This window comes from Geotrypetes seraphini, chromosome 2 (genome assembly GCF_902459505.1).
Source record: "Geotrypetes seraphini chromosome 2, aGeoSer1.1, whole genome shotgun sequence".
Classification (NCBI taxonomy): Eukaryota; Metazoa; Chordata; class Amphibia; order Gymnophiona; family Dermophiidae; genus Geotrypetes; species Geotrypetes seraphini.
In genome coordinates, this window is record NC_047085.1 from 288,338,582 (window position 1) to 288,357,966 (window position 19,385).

At 42.0% G+C, this 19,385-nt stretch overlaps 2 protein-coding genes across 7 annotated transcripts in view; one reads left to right on the forward strand and one right to left on the reverse strand.

Moving 5' to 3' along the window:
- Positions 1-2,138, reverse strand: part of TRIP13 (thyroid hormone receptor interactor 13) — a 178,499-nt gene extending 176,361 nt beyond the window's left edge. The window contains exons 1-2 of the mRNA XM_033929795.1: positions 2,011-2,138; positions 1,628-1,727 (exon numbers count right to left, since the gene is read on the reverse strand). Coding sequence (XP_033785686.1) covers positions 1,628-1,727; positions 2,011-2,062 — 152 coding nt within the window. The 5' untranslated portion in view covers positions 2,063-2,138. The remainder of the gene's footprint in view (positions 1-1,627; positions 1,728-2,010) is intronic.
- A 26-nt stretch (positions 2,139-2,164) lies between these two features.
- The window catches only part of BRD9 (bromodomain containing 9), a 209,007-nt gene continuing 191,786 nt past the window's right edge, over positions 2,165-19,385 (forward strand). For all 6 annotated transcript variants that reach the window (XM_033929788.1, XM_033929790.1, XM_033929791.1 and 3 more), the window contains exons 1-2: positions 2,165-2,397; positions 14,285-14,508. In XM_033929788.1, coding sequence (XP_033785679.1) covers positions 2,199-2,397; positions 14,285-14,508 — 423 coding nt within the window. In that variant the 5' untranslated portion in view covers positions 2,165-2,198. The remainder of the gene's footprint in view (positions 2,398-14,284; positions 14,509-19,385) is intronic.

A 19,385-nucleotide genomic window follows, 5' to 3' on the forward strand; every position in this document is an offset into this window, starting at 1 on the left:
GATACAGGCGGGCCATGGAGCGCGCAAAGCGAAAAGGGGCTTCCAGCATCTGCCACTGTGCGAGCATGATGTCCCGAATATCCTGATGTATAGAAAAAGAGCTTGAAGCAGAGCAAATCCCCTTAAGCAAGAGGTCCACCATACGCGGGGGCTCCGACACAGGGTCCTCAAAGTGCAAAATCGAGGAGACCTTAAGGATTAACTCATAGAGCTTGTCCCGCTGAAAAATGCACACCACAGATGCATTTTCACCCGCTGGGAAAAAATCCTCATCCCAAGAGACCCTCGGGCGTTTGGATGAGAGAGGAGTAGGGGAGGAAAAACCACCGCTGTGTGGGGCCACACCGGGGAAGACGTCGAGGGTAACCCCCCCTTCCCGAGACCCCCGGAGTGGACATGGAACCTCCTGCCGCCAGCACATAAGCTTTACAAAGTGCTAACATAAATTCGGGGGAAAGACTCCCGGCGACCCCAAGGGACTCCCTGCCCCAGTAAGGAACCCTGACATACCTTGCCCCGTATTTCCAGAGCAGGCGGAAGATACCTGAGGTAACTGAAATGAAGGAGGAGGTTTCTGCTGAAATTGGCCCTGAGACCGCCAAAATCGGAGCTCCTGCGACCTGTCGCATCTGAAAAGCCTGGGACTTTCCTGAAGCAGAGGCCGAGGAACCGATCAATGCGAAAAGGGCCGAACCGGCGGTAAGGGAATCCTTTTCTCCCTGATCGTTGGCAGCTGGGGAACCCTCCACGTGGGCATTGGAGGAAGCCCGAGCTTCCCAACGATCTGAAGCCGAACCACGAGCCACATGTGGCAGGGTGCACTGGCCGCCGGCATCCGCTGCCGACGAGGCTTCCCCACCGTTCAAGCCTGCACAATGCTTGAACAGGTCAGCTATGAGTACCTCACGGCTGGAGCACTTTTTCCCTTTAAAAGAGCTCATTGGGTTGAAAACCGCCCTAGCTGTAAAGAAAGTGTGGGTTAGTAGAGAAAACAGAAAAAAAGGCAGTTTTAAAGGGAAATAAGTCCTTTAGACTGGCACACCTCAGGATCTTTTTACTTAGTCAGAACAGACTCCACGGACAAAGCTGGAGGGCTGACCAACCAGAGGGCCAGGCCACCTGCTGAGGCCCACTACAAAAATATGGGGAGGAGGAAGAAGGTGGGGGGAGGGACACAGCACAAGACCCGCCAGGTTTAACACCCCCGAGGTCAGACGGATCCCAAACAGAACCTGCCCAAGCTCTATCCAGCACAAAACGGGGAGCCAGGAGTCCACAAACAAAGTTCCAACAGTGCTAAGAGAGGAGCTGAAAAGCCTTACCACCTGCTACTGGAGACTGAGGAAAACTGGAGTAGCAAGAGGGGATGCTCTACTGATATACAAGTTATGATCTCAGTCTCCACCTGTTGGTAGCAGTGAGGCATATTACCCATAAAGGAACTATACCGGTCTATCAAGTGATACAGAAGTATCAAAATAATTTGATTTTGTATGCCCAAAATTTTCAAAATTGTCAAAAAATCCACTAGACAGACCCGTGTACAGTCATTAAGTATCGAAATAATTTGATCTGTTGGTAACTGTGTATTAGATACTGCACTCGCTTATCAGTAGAAGTGTCAAACCTGCTAGTTCGCTGATGAACTTCCACATGTATCTGCAGCGAATCACATTCATTTGGAAGAGCTTGTTTTAAATCTCCGGCTGCTTCTTCCATAGTTAAGACTAAAAGAAGAGAAATTAGGTCACCGTTGAGCTCTTCAATATTCTAAGTGCTCTCATTTGATTAACTGAATTGCCAGCTTTGAATTAGTTGCTCCTGGTTTACAACGCGCGCACGTATAGAAACTACAGAATGTTAACAGAGTCCAACCAAAAAGATAAGAATTAACTTTAAAGAATGATTTTAAAAAAGCTTTTCACTCTCTATTAAGGTCACCAATACAATAAAAATGTTTTCGTATCCCATAAGTAAACACCATTTACATATTCTATAATCCAAACTTACCGCTAAAATCACGACATTCCTTTGACCCGGAAGCTTTTTCGTTACCGAGCATCCTTTGGCGTCACAGAAACCCAGAGCGCAAGGGAATAAAATTGCGCAAGCGCAGTTCTGAAGTTCACGTGTTTTTTACAGCCTTTAGCTGACTACACTGGGGAGGGGATGCTAAAAACAAAAACGGGTCATCACGCATGCGTGCAAAATATTATGCGTTTTCTTATCGCTATCCACTGTACTTTATTTATTTGTGCGTGCTATTGCGTGAACATAATTTAGAGTCGTTTTTTTACATTGCTACATTTATTGTTCGGGCTGGTTTTAGCTTATGCGTTGCTGCCATGGGGAAGAAACACAAGAAGCATAAATCGGAATGGAGGTCCTATGATACTGGTAAGTGTCGCGCTCTCCTGGACTCTTGTACCAGCAAAGGGAAAGGGGGTGTTTCATGCATGCACTCTTGGTTTTGTTTTGCATTTTTTTCGCACGGAGTTTCCAGAAAACTGAACGCTTTGTTCTCTCCCGGAACGTGTAACTTATATTCTTCCTGATATTGGAAAATCGGTTTGTTAAGTGATTATGTGGTTATGATCTGTTCTTAAATGCTCATGCCCAGCATTGTTATTAGGTCAAGTTTTTATTGCGTTGACATTCTTATGTGAAGTGTAAATAGCAAGGCTACTAAGTGGTGGGCTGTGTCTGGATTTGCACTCTCGTAGCTTTTCATCCTGTTATAACTAAACATTAACAAGAGACCTTAAAAAGTAAGGTCTACAGAGTTTAAGAATTGACAAAGGCAGGTTGACATCTTATAGATCAAGATCCTCAAATCCAATCCTAGAACTCTACAAACCAGCCTGGTTTTCAGCATTTCCACAATGAATATGTATTAAATCTGCAAATACATCCAGTAATTTGAGGGAAGTCACGGGTATGATTTGGTAATCCCACATTATGTGCATTATGACTACTAGTCAATGGCATAGCGGGGATGAGAGGTGCCCGGGGGTGGTGACGCCCCTCCTCTGCCCTCTTCTTTGCCCTCACCCCATTTGCTCTATCCCTGCCCGCCACGCACTTGCCCCTTCCCTTCCCCATACCTTTAACATTCACGGCATGATCAGCAACCCCAACCTGCTGCTTGCGCCAGTGTCAGCTCTTCCTTCAACACCATTTCCTAGGCTTGTGTCCAAAAAGTGATGTCAGAAGAAGAGCAGACGCTGGCGCGAGCAGCAGGCAGGGGTTGTTGCTCGCACCACAAATGTTAAAGAGGTATGGGGGAAGGGAAGCAGTGTTCAGGGAAGGATGGGGCAGAGAGGAGGGCACCCAGGGTGGACTGCCCCCCCCTGCACCCCCTCCTCCCCCACCAGTGCTACCAGTGAAATATAGATCATTGCATAAAGGTTTGGTGTTGACACACAGGGCACTTTATGAGCAGTAGTTTCTATATTTGTTGGAATTGATGTCCTTGTATAGGCCCAGTACTTGAGAATTAACCATACTGGGTCAGACCAAAGGTCCATCTAGCCCAGTATCCTGTTTCCACAGTGATCAAACCAAGTCACAAATATCTGTAAAAATGTACAGCGCTACGTACACCTTTCAGCGCTATAGAAATAATAAATAGTAATAGTAATGGTAGAAACTCATGCTACAGATCCCAGTGCAGTGGCTTCCCCCATGTCTGTCTCAAAAGCAGACTATGGACTTTTCCTCCAGGAACATGTCAAAACCTTTTTAAACCCAGCTACGTTAACAGCTGTTACCACAGCTTCTGGCAATGAGTTCTAGAGCTTAACTATTCTTTGAATTAAAAAATATTTCCTCCTATTGTTTTTGAAAATATGCCCTGTAACTTCATTGATTGTTCCCTAGTCTTTGTAATTTTTAATGGAGTAAAAAATTAATTCACTTGTACCCATTCTACACCATTCAGGATTTTGTAAACTTCAATTATATCTCCCCTGAGCCAACTCTTTTCCAAGCAGACGATCCCTATCCTCTTTAGTCTTCCATTATACAAGAGAATGTCCATCCCCTTTATCATCTTGGTCGCTCTTCTTTGAACTTTTTCTAATTCTGCTATATCTTTTTTGAACTGAACTGAATGCAATACTTAAGGTGAGATTGCAATACAGAGACATTATAATATTCTTAGACTTATTTCCTTTTCTAATAATTACTAGCATCCTGTTTGATATAATAATAGTAAGCGTTCCCCTTCTTTTAAATAGTTATAAAGCTGAACCAATAGTAGAATAAGCAAAGAGCAGAAAGTTTTATAGGAAAGGACAGTGTACCCATCTAAACCCGGAGATTCTCCAGGTTTCAGGGCCTTCTATAGGTGCATTGATCTCATCTATTATGCCTCTATCCAACTGCTCCATAGCATCAGACATTACCTTAGGCCAGTGATTCCCAACCCTGTCCTGGAGGACCACCAGGCCAATCGGGTTTTCAGGCTAGCCCTAATGAATATGCATGAGAGAGATTTGAATATGATGGAAGTGATAGGCATGCAAATTTGCTTCATGCATATTCATTAGGGCTAGCCTGAAAACCCAATTGGCCTGGTGTTCCTCCAGGACAGGGTTGGGAACCACTGCCTTAGGCAAATGAAGCCTTTCTAAAAATTGACTAATCTCATTATGTGAAGCCCGATGCTCTGGGACAGGGGTAGGCAATTCCGGTCCTTGAGAGCCACAGGCGGGTCAGGTTTTCAGGATATCCACAATGAATATACATGAGATGGATTTGCATGCACTGCCTCTTTGAGGCAAATCTATCTCATGCATATTTATTGTGGATATCCTGAAAACCTGACCTGCCTGTGGCTCTTGAGGACCGGAATTGCCTACCCCTACTCTGGGGTATAAAAGTCTTTAAAACGAGATTGTATACACTACAGTATCTGCATCCTCCATCAGCACTATCCCTGCTTTATCTTAGATCATTGTGCCGCAAACGCGGGGTCGCAGCTGAAAGGCATCCAGAAATGCATGGATGTCAGCGCGATGACATCATGTGCATGCGCGGATGCCCTCCAGCCGCTGTCCTAAGCCTCCTGTTACTGCCGGTGGGGGAGTGCTGAAGGAGGAGAGGCACCAGCGCTGGCTGACTGCCTATAGGACTTGCCTCTTACTGCTAGAGGCACATCCTGTAAGCAGTCAGCCAGCACCGGTGCCTCTCTTCCTCGCCAGCGTTTCGTGGCACACCTGGAATCTGCCGCAGCACACAGTTTGTGATACACTGTCTTAGATAGACACTGTATTAGGTTTAGTTTGTTGAATCTACAATCTATGGGCCAATAATTTACCCGCCCTATTTCCCAACTTAAAAACTTTGTTTCCAACGGTCTAATTTAAATTTAAGTATATTCTTATCGATGTAAACGTTTAGTTTTTTTAACTGTATAAAAAAAGTTTTAAATAAATATTTTATTTTAGATGTTTATATACTGCCTATCAAAGTTATCTAAGCGGTTTACAATCAGGTACACACGCATTTTCCCTATCTGTACCGGCAGGCTCACAATCTATCTAACGTATCTGGGGCACAAGGAGCAGTGTGGGATTTGAGCTTAGATCCTCAGGGTGCTGATGCTGTAGCTCTAACCACTAGGTCACTCCTTCCTCCTTCATCTCAGGTTGTATCCAAAGCATATTGAATCTCCTGAAACCGCCTTTTAAGATCTTCACCACCTTGCCCTCTCTTGTGTTGGTCCAGTTTTTCCAAGAGCTCCTCCCTTAAATCTTTCTCTTGCTTTGCTCTTATATCTTTCTGATAGGTTGCTGTTGCTTTTAGTTCTCCCTACAAAACTGTTTTCATGCTCTCCCAAATAGTTTGAGCAGAATACTCATCAGGATTATTATGAGATTAAAAATTCCAATATAATCCCTTCTACTTTTTAAATTAATCCTGGGTCTCTGAGCAAACTGTTGTTAAGTCTCCAATATCAAGTACCTACTCTGATATCCCCAACTCAAGTCTAGCCATGGTCAATTTCTGCTTTCTGAATCTCCCCCCACCCCACTCCCATCCCAATTCAAACAAATTAGATCTATCCAGAAGTACAACTCATACACTGGTAAATAGTATTGTAATCCCTGTCTCCCAGATGTTGTGCCCTCTAACAATCCACTAAATTGAGGACATTCAAAAATTTGTGTAACTTCTGTCTAATTTTAGACATTCTGCTTTACCTCCTGAAGAATCCCATTGAGGATCCAAGGTCAAGTTAAAATCTCCCACAACTAAAGGCAAACCCTCCTGCACAGCTCTCTGATAGCCTCTCAAAAAATCCCCCTCTTGTGTGTTAGACACATAGACATTTACTAAAGTCACTTTGATCCCATTAAGACACCCCTTCCAGATAAGCCCCTTTCCCCTTTCATCTCTCCACTCCCCATCAGTACAAACTTTAAGGGCTCCTTTTACAAAGGTGCGTTAGGGCCTTAATGCGCGGAATAGCGCGCTAGCCACTACCGCCTCCTTTTAAGCAGGCAGTAATTTTTCAGCTAGCACACGCTATAGCGCACACTAATCTTGTGCGTGCGCTAAAAACGCTAGTGCACCTTAGTAAAAGGAGCCCTAAGAGTTTTCGCAAACAGAATTCCTACTCCTGCTTTCTAATTTTCTAGTTTCCTTTTTTTATTCTTAACCCCTCACACACACACACACTTATCAAGCTGCGATAAAGGTTTTTAGCCTGGGCCAGCGCAATAAATGTTCCAATGCTTATAGAATTCCTGTGAGCATCGCAGCACTTAACCTTTCTGGCCTGCACTAAAAACCTCTAGTGCAGCTTGATAAAAGGGGGGAGGGTGTTAGATAATTCTAAACCACATTGATAATTTTGTTGAAACGCGGTATATCAAATTCAGATAAAACTTTGAAAATTCTTTTCAATCTTCTGGATTCCCAAATTCTAAAGGTACTCCTTTTATCTAATTAACGTCCAATATTTTTAGTAATTAGTCTCGTGCAAGAATCAAATTGTCCCTTATAATCATTTAAGTTCTTTTAAAAAGCAACTAAGGACATAAGAATTGCCGCTGCTGGGTCAAACCAGTGGTCCATCGTGCCCAGCAGTCTGCTCATGTGGCAGCCCTCTGGTCAAAGACCTGCACCCTAACTGAGACCTAGCCCTACCTGTGTACGTTATGGTTCAGCAGGAACTTGTCTAACTTTGTCTTGAATCCCTGGAGGGTGTTTTCCCCTATGACAGGCGATCCAGTTTTCTACCACTCTCTGGGTGAAGAACTTCCTTATGTTCATACGGAATGTATCCCCTTTCAATTTTAGAGAGTGCCCTCTCATTCTCCCTATCTTGGAGAGGGTGAACAACCTGTCCTTATCTACTAAGTCTATTCCCTTCAGTACCTTGAATGTTTCGATCATGTCCACTCTCAATCTCCTCTGCTCGAGGGAGAAGAGGCCATCTTTCATGCCTCTTTCATGGAATATTCACATTAATGTTGCAACATCTTAGATACACTGATGTAACCCTATTTCTTAAATCACACTGTATTTCCCAAATTGCCTCCCCCATTTCCAACCAAGTGCCCATATGTCGGCTCTCATCCCACCCTTCCAATTCAAATCACATATCCCTTCCCAAATTGCCCTCCCTATCCTCCCACCCTTTTCTCTACCCATCTTTAGATTCCCTCCCACCTCCCCACAAACACTATACCACCTCCTTCCATGTATTTGTGCAACATCATCCAGCCCTTTGCTGTCCTAGTCTCCTTACCCCCTCATCTCACTGATACATGCCACCCCCTATTACACTTTCGTAGAGCACTCGCATAACCTTGCATAAACCTCATACACACAGAAAATAAAATTATCCTGCGTTTTTATACCCTCATATTAAACAAGACCCAAAATAGATGACAGACTCCTCACAGCAGGCTCTCTCAAGTCCCATTGAGTCCTTGATCATCCTGAACCTCTTTCACTGTCGTTGATCTATGGTGGCCACTCTTGAGTTGACTTGAAATTACATTACATTTCATTACATTGGTGACTTCTATTCCGCCTGCACCTTGCAGTTCTAAGCGGATCACAGTATAAGATAGCTGGACATTTCCAGGAAGTTACAATTTACAGTATCAGATAACTAGACATTTCCAGGAAGTTACAATTTACAGTATCAAATAGCTGGACATTTCCAGGAAGTTTACAATTTACAGTAGCAGATAATGTTGGGGTGCTGCTTGCTATCGAAATGTAACCAATTTCTGTCGTTGATGCTCTTTGTACCTCAAAGCTTTCTTTTCTTAACATTACCCATTTCTCTTTCACTGAACACATTTTCCTGTGTGCTATATGCACTGTTACAAGTAATCCAAACGGAAATAGCCACTTATATTGCCTCACTAAATTCCTGCCTTCTTTGCAAGGTGATAGCAGACAAGTCATGAAATATTTCCACTTTATGGTTCTGCCAGACAGGAGAACCTTTTTCTTTAGCTTTTCTCAAAAATTTCTCCTTATCTGTCAAATGATGAAAACACACCACAATATCCCCTCTTTGGGCCCAATGCCCTGTGAGCCATTTCTACTTTAACCTAGCCCAAAGATTCCACATCAGCTTTAGTATGCTTTTACAAACTCTCGACTCAATAGGAATCTCTGGCAAAGTACTTGCATGGTTTAAAGGATTCCTACAATCAAGAACTTACAAAGTCAAAATAATGCAAGAAAAATCTGAACCTTGTCCAACCCCTACGGAGTTCCCCAAGGATCACCCCTATCACCTACTCTATTTAATATATATATAGCTTCCCTCAGCTACTACCTGGATAATTTCATACAGCTACGCAGATGACATCACTATTCTTCTACCCTTCAACCAACCAGAATCCTTCATAGCAAACACAATACACAGAACCCTCGAATCAGTGGCTTTATGGATGACAGAGCACAAATTAAAACTTAACCATGACAAAACAAATTTCATTCTACTTGAAAATGTCAAAACTCCAACGTTAACTAATCTTGTAATAAATTCATTTTCATACCCAATACAACCTACTTTAAAATTGCTTGGAATCACGATTGACAGAAGCTGTAACATACAACCCCAAATTAACAAAATAATAAAGACATCATTCATGACCATGAGAAATCTGAGAAAAATCAGATCATTCTTCGAAAAGAAGCAATTCCTACTACTGGTACAATCTCTAATCCTTGGGATGCTGGACTACTGCAACATACTATACCTACCATGTCCTGCGACCATGATGAAGCAATTGCAGACGGTGCAGAATACAGCCCTCAGACTTGTCTGTTCACTAAAAAAAATATGACCATATCACAGAGACATACCATGACTCGCATTGGCTTCCAATAGAAGCGAGAGTGAACTTCAAATTCTACTGCTTACTTTACAAGGCTATCAACGGAGAAAGCCCAACTTACTGGAATAACAGACTAAATCATTCCTCCTCAATCAGACACAGAAGAACACATTCACTATTCTATTACCCACCATCCAAAAATGTTAAACAAAAAAAACTTTATGACAACCTAATAGCCTCCAAAGCAGCTAAGTTGGACAAACAACTCACCACTCTGTTATCTTCATCCACAGATTACAAAACCTTCAAGAAAGAAATTAAAACCTAACCCAACCCTAAAATCCTAACCCAACATCCAACACTCTATAAACCCTTAGTACTCTCTAATTTTTCTAGTTGCCAAACATTATCTAAAACCCATAATTCTCCCTTAAAATTTTATCTCATCGTTTAATCTATTACTTCAAGTTGAAATGTAATTCTTGTTTTAGTTTGGATGTAATCCGCCTTGAACCGCAAGGTAATGGCAGAATAGAAATCACTAATGTAATGTAATGTATCTACTAGTGTGCCTGATTCACCGATTTGAATCAATTCACATCGGTGAATCAATTTGCTTTCTAAAAAAATTGGACTCACTGATTCAAAGAGTCCTGACACTTCTAGGTCTCCTAAAGTAGCAGCAGCATCAGCTGTGGCAGTAGCCGGCAGGAAGAGGCAGTGCTCAGAAAAGGCTGCTCCTGGCCTGCCCTGTCACTGAGGCAGAGGGAAACCCTGGTGGGACAGGCAAGAAGCAGCCTGTTCCGAGCACTGCCTCTTCCTGCTGGCCACAGCCACCGCAGCTGCTTTGGGAAGTCCATATGTCATGGTGGAGGGGGTTGGTCAGGAGGTACTGCATAGGGGGATAGGAGGGAGGGAAAGCTGTTGCTCAGGGAGATGGGAGGGAGGGAGGGAAAGCTGTTGCTCAGGGAGATGGAAGGAAGGAATGGAAAACTGTTGCTCAGGGAGATGGAAGGAAGGAATGGAAAGCTGTTGCTCAGGGAGATGGGAGGGAGGAATGGAAAGCTGTTGTACATGAGGGCTGGGAGGGAGGGATGGAAAGCTACTGCACCAAGGGATGGGAGGGATAGATAGCTGCTGCACATGGGGGGAGAGAGGAAGAATTGTTGGACATGCATTGGAGGAGAGGAAGGGAAGAGGTGCAACAAAGAGGTAGAAAGGGGTGAGAGGGAGAAATCCTGCATATGGTTTGGAAGGGGAGGTATGCATGGAGAAGAGAGAGGGAGAAATGTTGGATATAGGGTGGAGAGCAGAGAGAAATGATGCATGGGGAAAGAAATGTTGCACATGATAATGGAGTGGAAGAAGAGAGAGATGCTGTATGGACAGGAATTGAGAGGTTTGACCCAAGGCTAGGAGAGAGATGGTAGACAGTGGTAAAGAAACAGAAATATTGGATATGGCAGTAGAAGAGAAGGTACAGAGATGGAAGAAGGATGGTGAGCACGGAGAAAGAAGAAAACGTCAAATGAGCAGGAGACCCAGACGAGCGAGTTAATAGAAGATAAACAAAAACCAGAGCCTGGGACCAACATGAGTTGAATAATAAAATAGCCAGACAACAAAAGGTAGAAAAAATAATTTTATTTTCTATTTTGTGATTACAATATGTCATATTTTAAATGTGTATCCTGCTAGAGCTGGTGTTAGACAGTGAGCTTGAGCTAGGACCTATCAGAGAGAGGAAAAGTCTTTTTTTGTTTACACCACAGCACTGGTGTGGGGTTGAGGGTTGGTGAAGAGGCTACAAAATAAACCCACCAGGACATTTGAAAAAAAAAAACGCCCGATTGGACATGAAAAGTGAATTGAACCGAAAAAACTTTTCCCTGAATTGGGCAGCACTAGTATCTACTATCATTAGCTGCTGATAAATGCTTTGCATTACTGTTACAGAAGTCTTGTAAAACTCAGTATCTGGGATTCCTCTTATCCTGACATTAAGGGCCAAATTCTGTAAAGGCTGTCTAACTTTAGGCATCCATAATGTGGACGTCTATCGACTTAGGCGTCCAAATAAGGTGGTTAATAAGTCCAATTAATAACTTTAACAAGCATTAATTGGAACTTAGACATCGATTCTACTAATAGACATCCACAATTTCGTGGACACCCATCATAAAAAGCTGTGTGGCATAGGAGTGGCTTCGATTTGGATGTCCATTTAGATAATCGCATGCCGCTCAGCGCCTGAACGCATCTACCTCATGCCTACAATGTAGGCATTGCAAAACCAGGTCTACTTTTGAGCATGAGCTGGGTGCTAGGAAAATATAGAAATATGTTGGCAGATAAAGGCCAAATGGCCCATCTAGTCTGCCCATCTGCAGTAACCATTATCTCTTCCTCTCTCTAAGAGATCTCACGTGCCTATCCCAGGCCCTTTTGAATTCAGACACAGTCTCTGTCTCCATCACTTCTTCCGGGAGACTGTGCTACGCAGTGTGTGGCGCAGTGGTTGGATCTACAGCCTCAGCACCCTGGGGTTGTGGGTTCAAACCCCGCGCTGCTCCTTGTGACCCCGGGCAAGTCACTTAATCCTCCATAGCCCCAGGTACATTAGATAGATTGTGAGCCCACCGGGACAGACAGGGAAAATGCTTGAGTACCTGATTGTAAAAACCGCTTAGATAACCTTGATAGGCGATATATAAAATCCTAATAAACTTGAACTTGAAACTTTCTGTAAAAAAGTATTTCCTTAGATTATTCCAGATTACTATTGACTTCATCCTGTGCCCTCTCATTGCAGAGTTTCCTTTCAAATGAAAGAGATTCGACTTGTGCGCATTTATGTTATGTAGTCCGAGATTGCTGCCATTGATCTGCTGCGTACATGGTGCAGGCTACTCTTCTCTGTGGTGCACACTAACCCACGAGTCTCATGTTGCTTTTATGCAAGTTTAATCAGATCCAAATGCATTCCAGATTTGGAGGGATTATTGGCTATTAGGACTACAGCCCTCTCTTCACCATGGCATGTTGCCCGATGACATCACAGGAAGTCAGTGCTATGGATTTTAACTCTCCCAACTTATTTTTAGGCTTCTAGCTTTTGTAGACAAACACCTTAAACAAATTGTTTTGTTTTCTCTTAACAACTGACTCAGCAGTTGATAGTGATAATCTGCAATCAAAGTCTGAAAATCTCAGTTCTGCTGCTATTTAATTTATTTCAAAGTGAGGATGTCTGTACCATTAATGTTACCTCTTGAGAATTTAAATTACACCAACATGGGTTCAGGTACCAAACTATACCTTGTAACTTCATATTGGAGGCCCTTAATGTACAGAAGAATGATTGATTAGAGAGAGGCTGCCCAAAACAAATTTAAGATTTGATGTGAATAGATAGACTTCTGAATTTCTATCTCTACAAAATTTTACTTCTAGCAAACAACTTCTGAAAATAGGAATCAGAAAGTATAAGATGCCTCTCTAATGCTTACATCATTGGGTCCACAACTCTAAGGGTTCCTTTTACGAAGGTATGTTAGCGGTTTAACGCACATAATAGCGTGCGCTAAACTGCCGGACGCGCTAACCGCTACCGCCTCCTCTTGAGCAGGTGGTAGTTTTTCGGCCAGCGCAGGAGTTAGCGCGTGATGAAAAGTCACAAGCGTTAAACCCGCTAGCGCGGCTTCATAAAAGGAGCCCTAAAATTTGAAAAGGTGATTTTGCAGGATTCAGTTTTTTTAAATTAATTCCTTTCTTTCTGAGTTCTAGAAAGTCTTGCATACCATTTATAAATATTCTGTTGATAATTAACTATGGGCAGATCAATTATCACTCATCACTAATCTATAGTTTCACTGCCTTTAGACAATGTTTGTTTATTTATGTTTATTAAGATTTTGATATACAGTACCGCTCCCGCATTTTACTGACATAAGTGGTTTACCATTTAACAATTAAATAATGAAAGGAATTCCATTGAACATATTCAGATATAAAAGATAGAGATAGAGACAAGATATATACACATTCTAACAAGTATTCCATGAGGATAAAAACAAAGATTACCTTAAAAAACAAAAATAATAATGAAATTATAAATTAAAAGATTAAACATTAATTAAATTAAAGTTAAAATTAAATAAAATAAAATCCAGTCAGACATTAGGTCCTGATATTAGAGGTCCGCAGAGGCGACAGGCCAATGAGAGAAAGAGGAACCAACACTCAGCTATCCCTGACAGGGTTGATCCACCGGCTGTACTGTTGCTAGTAGTAATCTGCTGGCTTGAACAGTTGGAAGAAGTCAGCAGCTGCCAATGAAACTGGCCCACTACTTCATTGCTAGAATTGCACATTCATAGACATAGCAGTATCCAGTGCCAACAAGTAGCACCCGCGTCCAGCATTGGCTCTGCCTCCTCACCGATTCTTGCACTGCTCAGCCCTTCCCTCCCAATCGCTGCAGTGATGTGATGGCTCCGATTGAACATCCGGCACTCAAGAGTCCTGGGCTGGTACAGTGCTGGTACAGTCTAGTAATATCTCTGTTGATGCTGCTAGAAAGGCACAAATTGAGGTGCAGAATGCCTTCACCTGTTTAAAACACATGAAGGGCAATTCTCTAATAGCATGTTGGTACCAAGATTCCATTACAGAATACTAGCATTAGGTTAGCATTGGCCCCTCCCTCCCTTATGTCATGTCAGTAGTGTGTCAGTAGTGGGTGTAATTGGTGTACCTAGGTGTGTCAAGTGATGCACATGGTTTATGAATACTATAAATTGGCAGATGTACCCATGACTTGCTACTTTTTATAGAATAGTGCCTAAAGCCTATCACTTTATGGTGCCTTTGACACATAAAAGTGGCACCATTTTATAGAATTGTCTCCTAATTGAACACGATGGCAAATGGGTTTTTAAAAATTGCCTTTATTTTCTATATTAACCTAGATTATGTGGACAAGCCCTTAGAGAAACCTCTGAAGTTGGTGCTGAAAGTTGGAGGAAGCGAGGTCACAGAGCTCTCTGGTTCAGGGCATGATTCAAGCTATTATGAAGACAGATCAGACTACGAGCAGCGGGAGCGTCACAAAGAAAAGAAGAAGAAAAAGAAAAAGAAGTCAGAGAAGGAAAAAGAGAAGCACCTGGATGAAGAGGAGAGAAAAAAAAGAAAGGTAAAGGCTACATGTGACATTTCCTTTGTGAGAATTTGAAAACAAGATTCTCCATTTAAGGACTGAGCTCTTATCATAGAGGATATTTTGCTAAATTTTTTAAAGTAAATTTTATGATGTACCCCATTCTCCTGGTTCCCTATCTGCCTACTCTGTTGGTCCTTCTGTATTTTTATTCTTTGCAATCCAACAGAAATATATATGTTCATGTATTCTGCTGTTAATAAAGTACCGTTTCAAAAGATATACTGTAATGTTTGGCTACATACTGGTTCTTTGGTCATCTCCACTGTTCCATTTCTAGATTTTGACCTGTGGAGATTTGTTCTCAGTTAGCTACAGTTTCCAAGTTTATTTATCATTTTTACCTTATTAAAGATGTTTTTGAACTATAATCCTATTCAGACTCTTATGCATCCCAATTTTAGTTTGCTTTCAATTTGTGTCTTAAATATTATGGGGCTCATAATCGAAAGAGAAAAACATCCAAAAACTAGCCTAAGTCGGCACTTAGATGAACATTTTTCAAATACGTCCAAGTGCCGATACTAAAAACGGGTTTTGGACGTATTTCTAAACGACCTAGGCCTTCATTGTGCCACTGAACGACCAAAGTTAAACGTTTCAGGAGGAGTGTCGAGGACGGGAGTTGGGCGAGACGTGGACCGGCTTAGACTTAGTCGTACAGCATGTATAACCGAAAGTTATACAGGCTGGGATCGACGGAACTTGGACGTTGTGACTTAGACCATGTAAAACATGGTCTAAGTCACAAAAAACCACCTAAAGTCACCAGATAAGCACTAAAAACATATAACACAGACCCCCACACACTACCCCAGGGATCACCGACCCACCCCCATAAAAATATTAATCAAAACTTTAAAATTCAGCCTCTAGACCATCATTACCTGGGCGTCTGGCGTAGGAAAGCTTAGTCGTCCAACACAGAGGCAGCTTAAATCGTCTTGGGGGGTGGGTTAGGGACCCATAGAGAGGACGATCCATGCCCATAAACCCCTGTAATCACTGCATTGATACTTAAACATGTGCACTCCCCTATACACCCCCAAAACCCTTTTGTACTGGCATATAAGTGGCTCCTGCAGCCATAAGGGCTATTAGGGTGGTAGATAAGTGGGTCTAGGGGATTTGGGGGGCTCACCATGACCTATAAGGGAGCTGTAGTGAGGAGAAGACATGGCACCCTTTTTGTGAAGTTCACAGCAGTGCACTGTAAGGTACCTCACTATTTAGGTGCCATGTCTGGGTGTTCAGTCCAACACTTTGAAGACCCCTCCCACATCCAACAGGGCTTGTTCTAGGCGTTTTGGACTTGGATGAAAAGTTGGATGAAAATGTGGTATAAAGATGGACGCTTTAGCGATTTGGACAATCAGATTGGCATGACGTATAATTAAACGATTTTTGAAACTAAAAAAAATTTTGGACTTATTTTTCGAAAATGTGTCCTAAGCTGTTTTTTTACTTTGGACGACTTGCGAATTGTATGTAAACGAACTTAGACGTCCTTTTCGATTATGCCCCTCCACAACTTTTTAATTTCCTCCCCCTCCTCTTGTTTTAACCTTTTTTACTTATACTAATTTATTGTAGTTCAACCTCCTCCCATCTTGTTTTCTATACGTCTGTTTATTGTTGTCCAGTCACTGTTACGTTTGTCCTTTAAATATTATATGTACTCCCTATTTGTTTGTTTTTATTGTACATCACCTAGAAACTATGATAGGCGATTAATCAAAATTTTAATAAACTTAAAACTTAATTTGTTATACCGTCTATCAAGCAATAGCTAAACGGTTTACAATAGAAATAATAAAATAAAAATATGGTAAAATAAACCACCTTATTATCCTTAAGAACCAGTTTGTAGAGATGAAGTAACCAAGGTGTCATTAGGTTAGAGAACTGTTTATAAAAATCAGAAGAAAATCTGACACTACTTGGTTTTTCTGAGGCTTCAATGAAGAAATATTAGCTGATCAAAAAAGATAAGTAGGTCAATTTTTTGGACTTTTTTATGAGGACAGAAAGAATTGAATTTATTTGGTTGCGAAGCATATTTGCCGGTGTATAGGATGCAGCGGCGTCTAGGATGCGCCCCCTTTTTTAAAACAGTTTTTAAGAGAAAAAATACTTATGCGCATGTACAGTGCCCCCTCCCCTGTCAGGCGCTGCACCCAGCCCCCTCCCTGCTAGGCACTGCTCAAAGCCTCCTTCCCTCCCAGGCTTTCCACCCTGTCCCCCCCACCTCCCTTCCCTGTCCATCCATCCGTCTGTTCTACCTCCTCTGCCACTGAAATCCCTGGTAGTCCAGAGGTGCAGCAGGCAGGAGCGAGCTTTCCACGCTCATGTCCTGCTGCTAACCTGGTCGGTCGGTGGCTGCCGCAAGATCGGATTTCTTCAGCTGCTAAGCGGCTTCCTGACTGGCTCCCGCAAATTCTCATGAGAATTTGCAGGAGCCAGTAAGGAAGCCGCTCAGCACCAAGCAGGAGTGCGATGTCGCAGCAGTCATCAACCGGGTTAGCAGTGGGGCAGGAGCGCAGAAAGCTCGTTTCTGCCCACTGCACCTCTGGACCACCAGGGATCCCAGCGTCGGAGGAGGTAGGACGGACAGGGTGCAGAGCTCATAATTTTGATTATCGGCATATAGGACGCACTTTTTTCCCCTCAAAATAAACTTAAAATAAGGGATGCGTCTTATATGCCAGAAATACTGTAATTTCTCATAGAATTAAACAAAATTTTCCACTATTTCAGATTCTTTAGTTATAATAGATTCATTTTTGTTTATAGCATATATAATTGCTTTGTTTAGCACCTTTGAGAAAGTTAGCTAGATCTTCTCCAGCTTTATGCTTACCAGCATAATAAATAGATTGTTATGAAGACAATTGTATATCAACCTTAAGACTCCAGATTTTATTGTATTGGAATTTGTTTTTCTAGAATGCATAGGTTGTCTTTTTGTCCAGAAGCCATATATTTACATTTAATTTGCTTTATATTTCTTTCCAATTAGAAAATTTCAGTCTTCCTTTGTTTATCAATGTTAAAAGAAAAGCAATTATTTCACCACAAAGTTATGCCTGGTAAGCATCCCAAATATTTGTTCAGACATCTTCAGTCAAATTCTGTGAAAAATAGTTTTTGATACATTCTGAGGAGATTTTTTTATTATTTTATTTATGCAATTTAACATCAAATAATTTTTTGAATAAGAACACAGAACCATTGCAATATGAAAAATAAACAAGGATAATTTGTAAATATTTTGTTTTAAATTTAAAGTCAGATCAGTAAAATAACAAGGAACCTTTCACTAGCTCTATAATTGCAATACAAAATCAGAACATCAAATTAACTTCCCAATAATAATACATATAAGGGTCATTTCATAAATAATGCACACTATTTTTTTTTAATTTGCATGTTTTTTTTTTTTTTCAAGTATTTCTTTACAATCCTTCAAAATAGTGCTCCTTTTATCAAGCCGCGCTAGCGGGGTTAGCGTGTCTGACATTTCATCACACGCTAACCCCTGTTGCCAACTAAAAAACTAACGCCTGCTCAATGTAGGCGTTAGCGGCTAGTGCAGCAGGCGGTTTAACACGGGGTATTCTGTGCGTTAAACCCTACCACAGCTTGATAAAAGTTCAAAGAAGCGTGGGATGAACACAGAGGATCTAGAATCAGAAAATAATATTGAACTAAGGCCAGTACTGGGCAGACTTGCACGGTCTGTGTCTGCGTATGGCCGTTTGGTGGGGGATGGGCTGGAGAGGGCTTCAGTGGCTGGGATGGTGTAGATGGGCTGGAGTAGGTTTTAACGGGGATTTCGGCAGTTGTAACCCAAGCACAGTACCGGGTAGAACTTTGGATTCTTGCCCAGAAATAGCTAAGAAAAAAAATTAAAAAATTTAAATTGAATCAGGTTGGGCAGACTGGATGAACCAGTCATCTACTATGTTACTATGACCCCATAATCTCCCTGCTTTGCAATGACCGAGTCCCAACATCCGGGAAGCTTCATTACTCCATCCAAGACACCGTTGTTGTTCAGTTGCCGAATGGCTCAGGTACCGGCAGAAAAAAGCTCTTCCAGAGATGCAAAATGATGTCCAAGTAAAGGTTGTTTCAACTTTGGAAAAAGGTCGAAGTCTGGTGGACTCATGTCTGGACTGTAGGGAGCATGAGGTGACACCTCCCAGCCATATTTGTTTAGTTTTTCAATGACGACATTCCCTATTTGTGGGCGGTTTGTTGTCGTGAAGAATGAGTGGCCCGGTCAAGAGCAAGTGAGGTTGGGTTTTGTGAATTTTTCTGTGCATTTTTTACAAAAATCACGATAATACACTGCTGTGACACTTTTCCCACATGGAACTTTGTCTGTAATGATGATGCCTTCATGGATCATAAGCAAAAATCAACATTTGATTGAGCTCTTCCAAATTTTTTTGGCAGTGGGAAAAATGGAGCTCTCCACTCATCATTGAAAAACTACACATTAACCTTGATCAATTAAGCTCTTTTGGCCAAAGGAACGAAAGCCAAAATATGAGATTAAAATAATGGTTTTTTTTATAAGCTCCCCATTTTGAAATACGCTCTTCTTTGATTGTAAATTACCATAGCGTCTCCTTCTGTAAGCACCCCATGTTTTTATGGGCTCTTGTTTAATTGTAAATTTGCCTTCAACCTATGATAGGCATAGAACCATCCACAAATCTCAGATTATATTATTTAATATTAAACTGTGAATTTTAGAAGGCCCAGTGACATCAAGGCAGACTGGATACCTGCCCCCCAAACATTATGAAAACTGCTCTGATCCACTTCAAAGCCAATATGTTGGC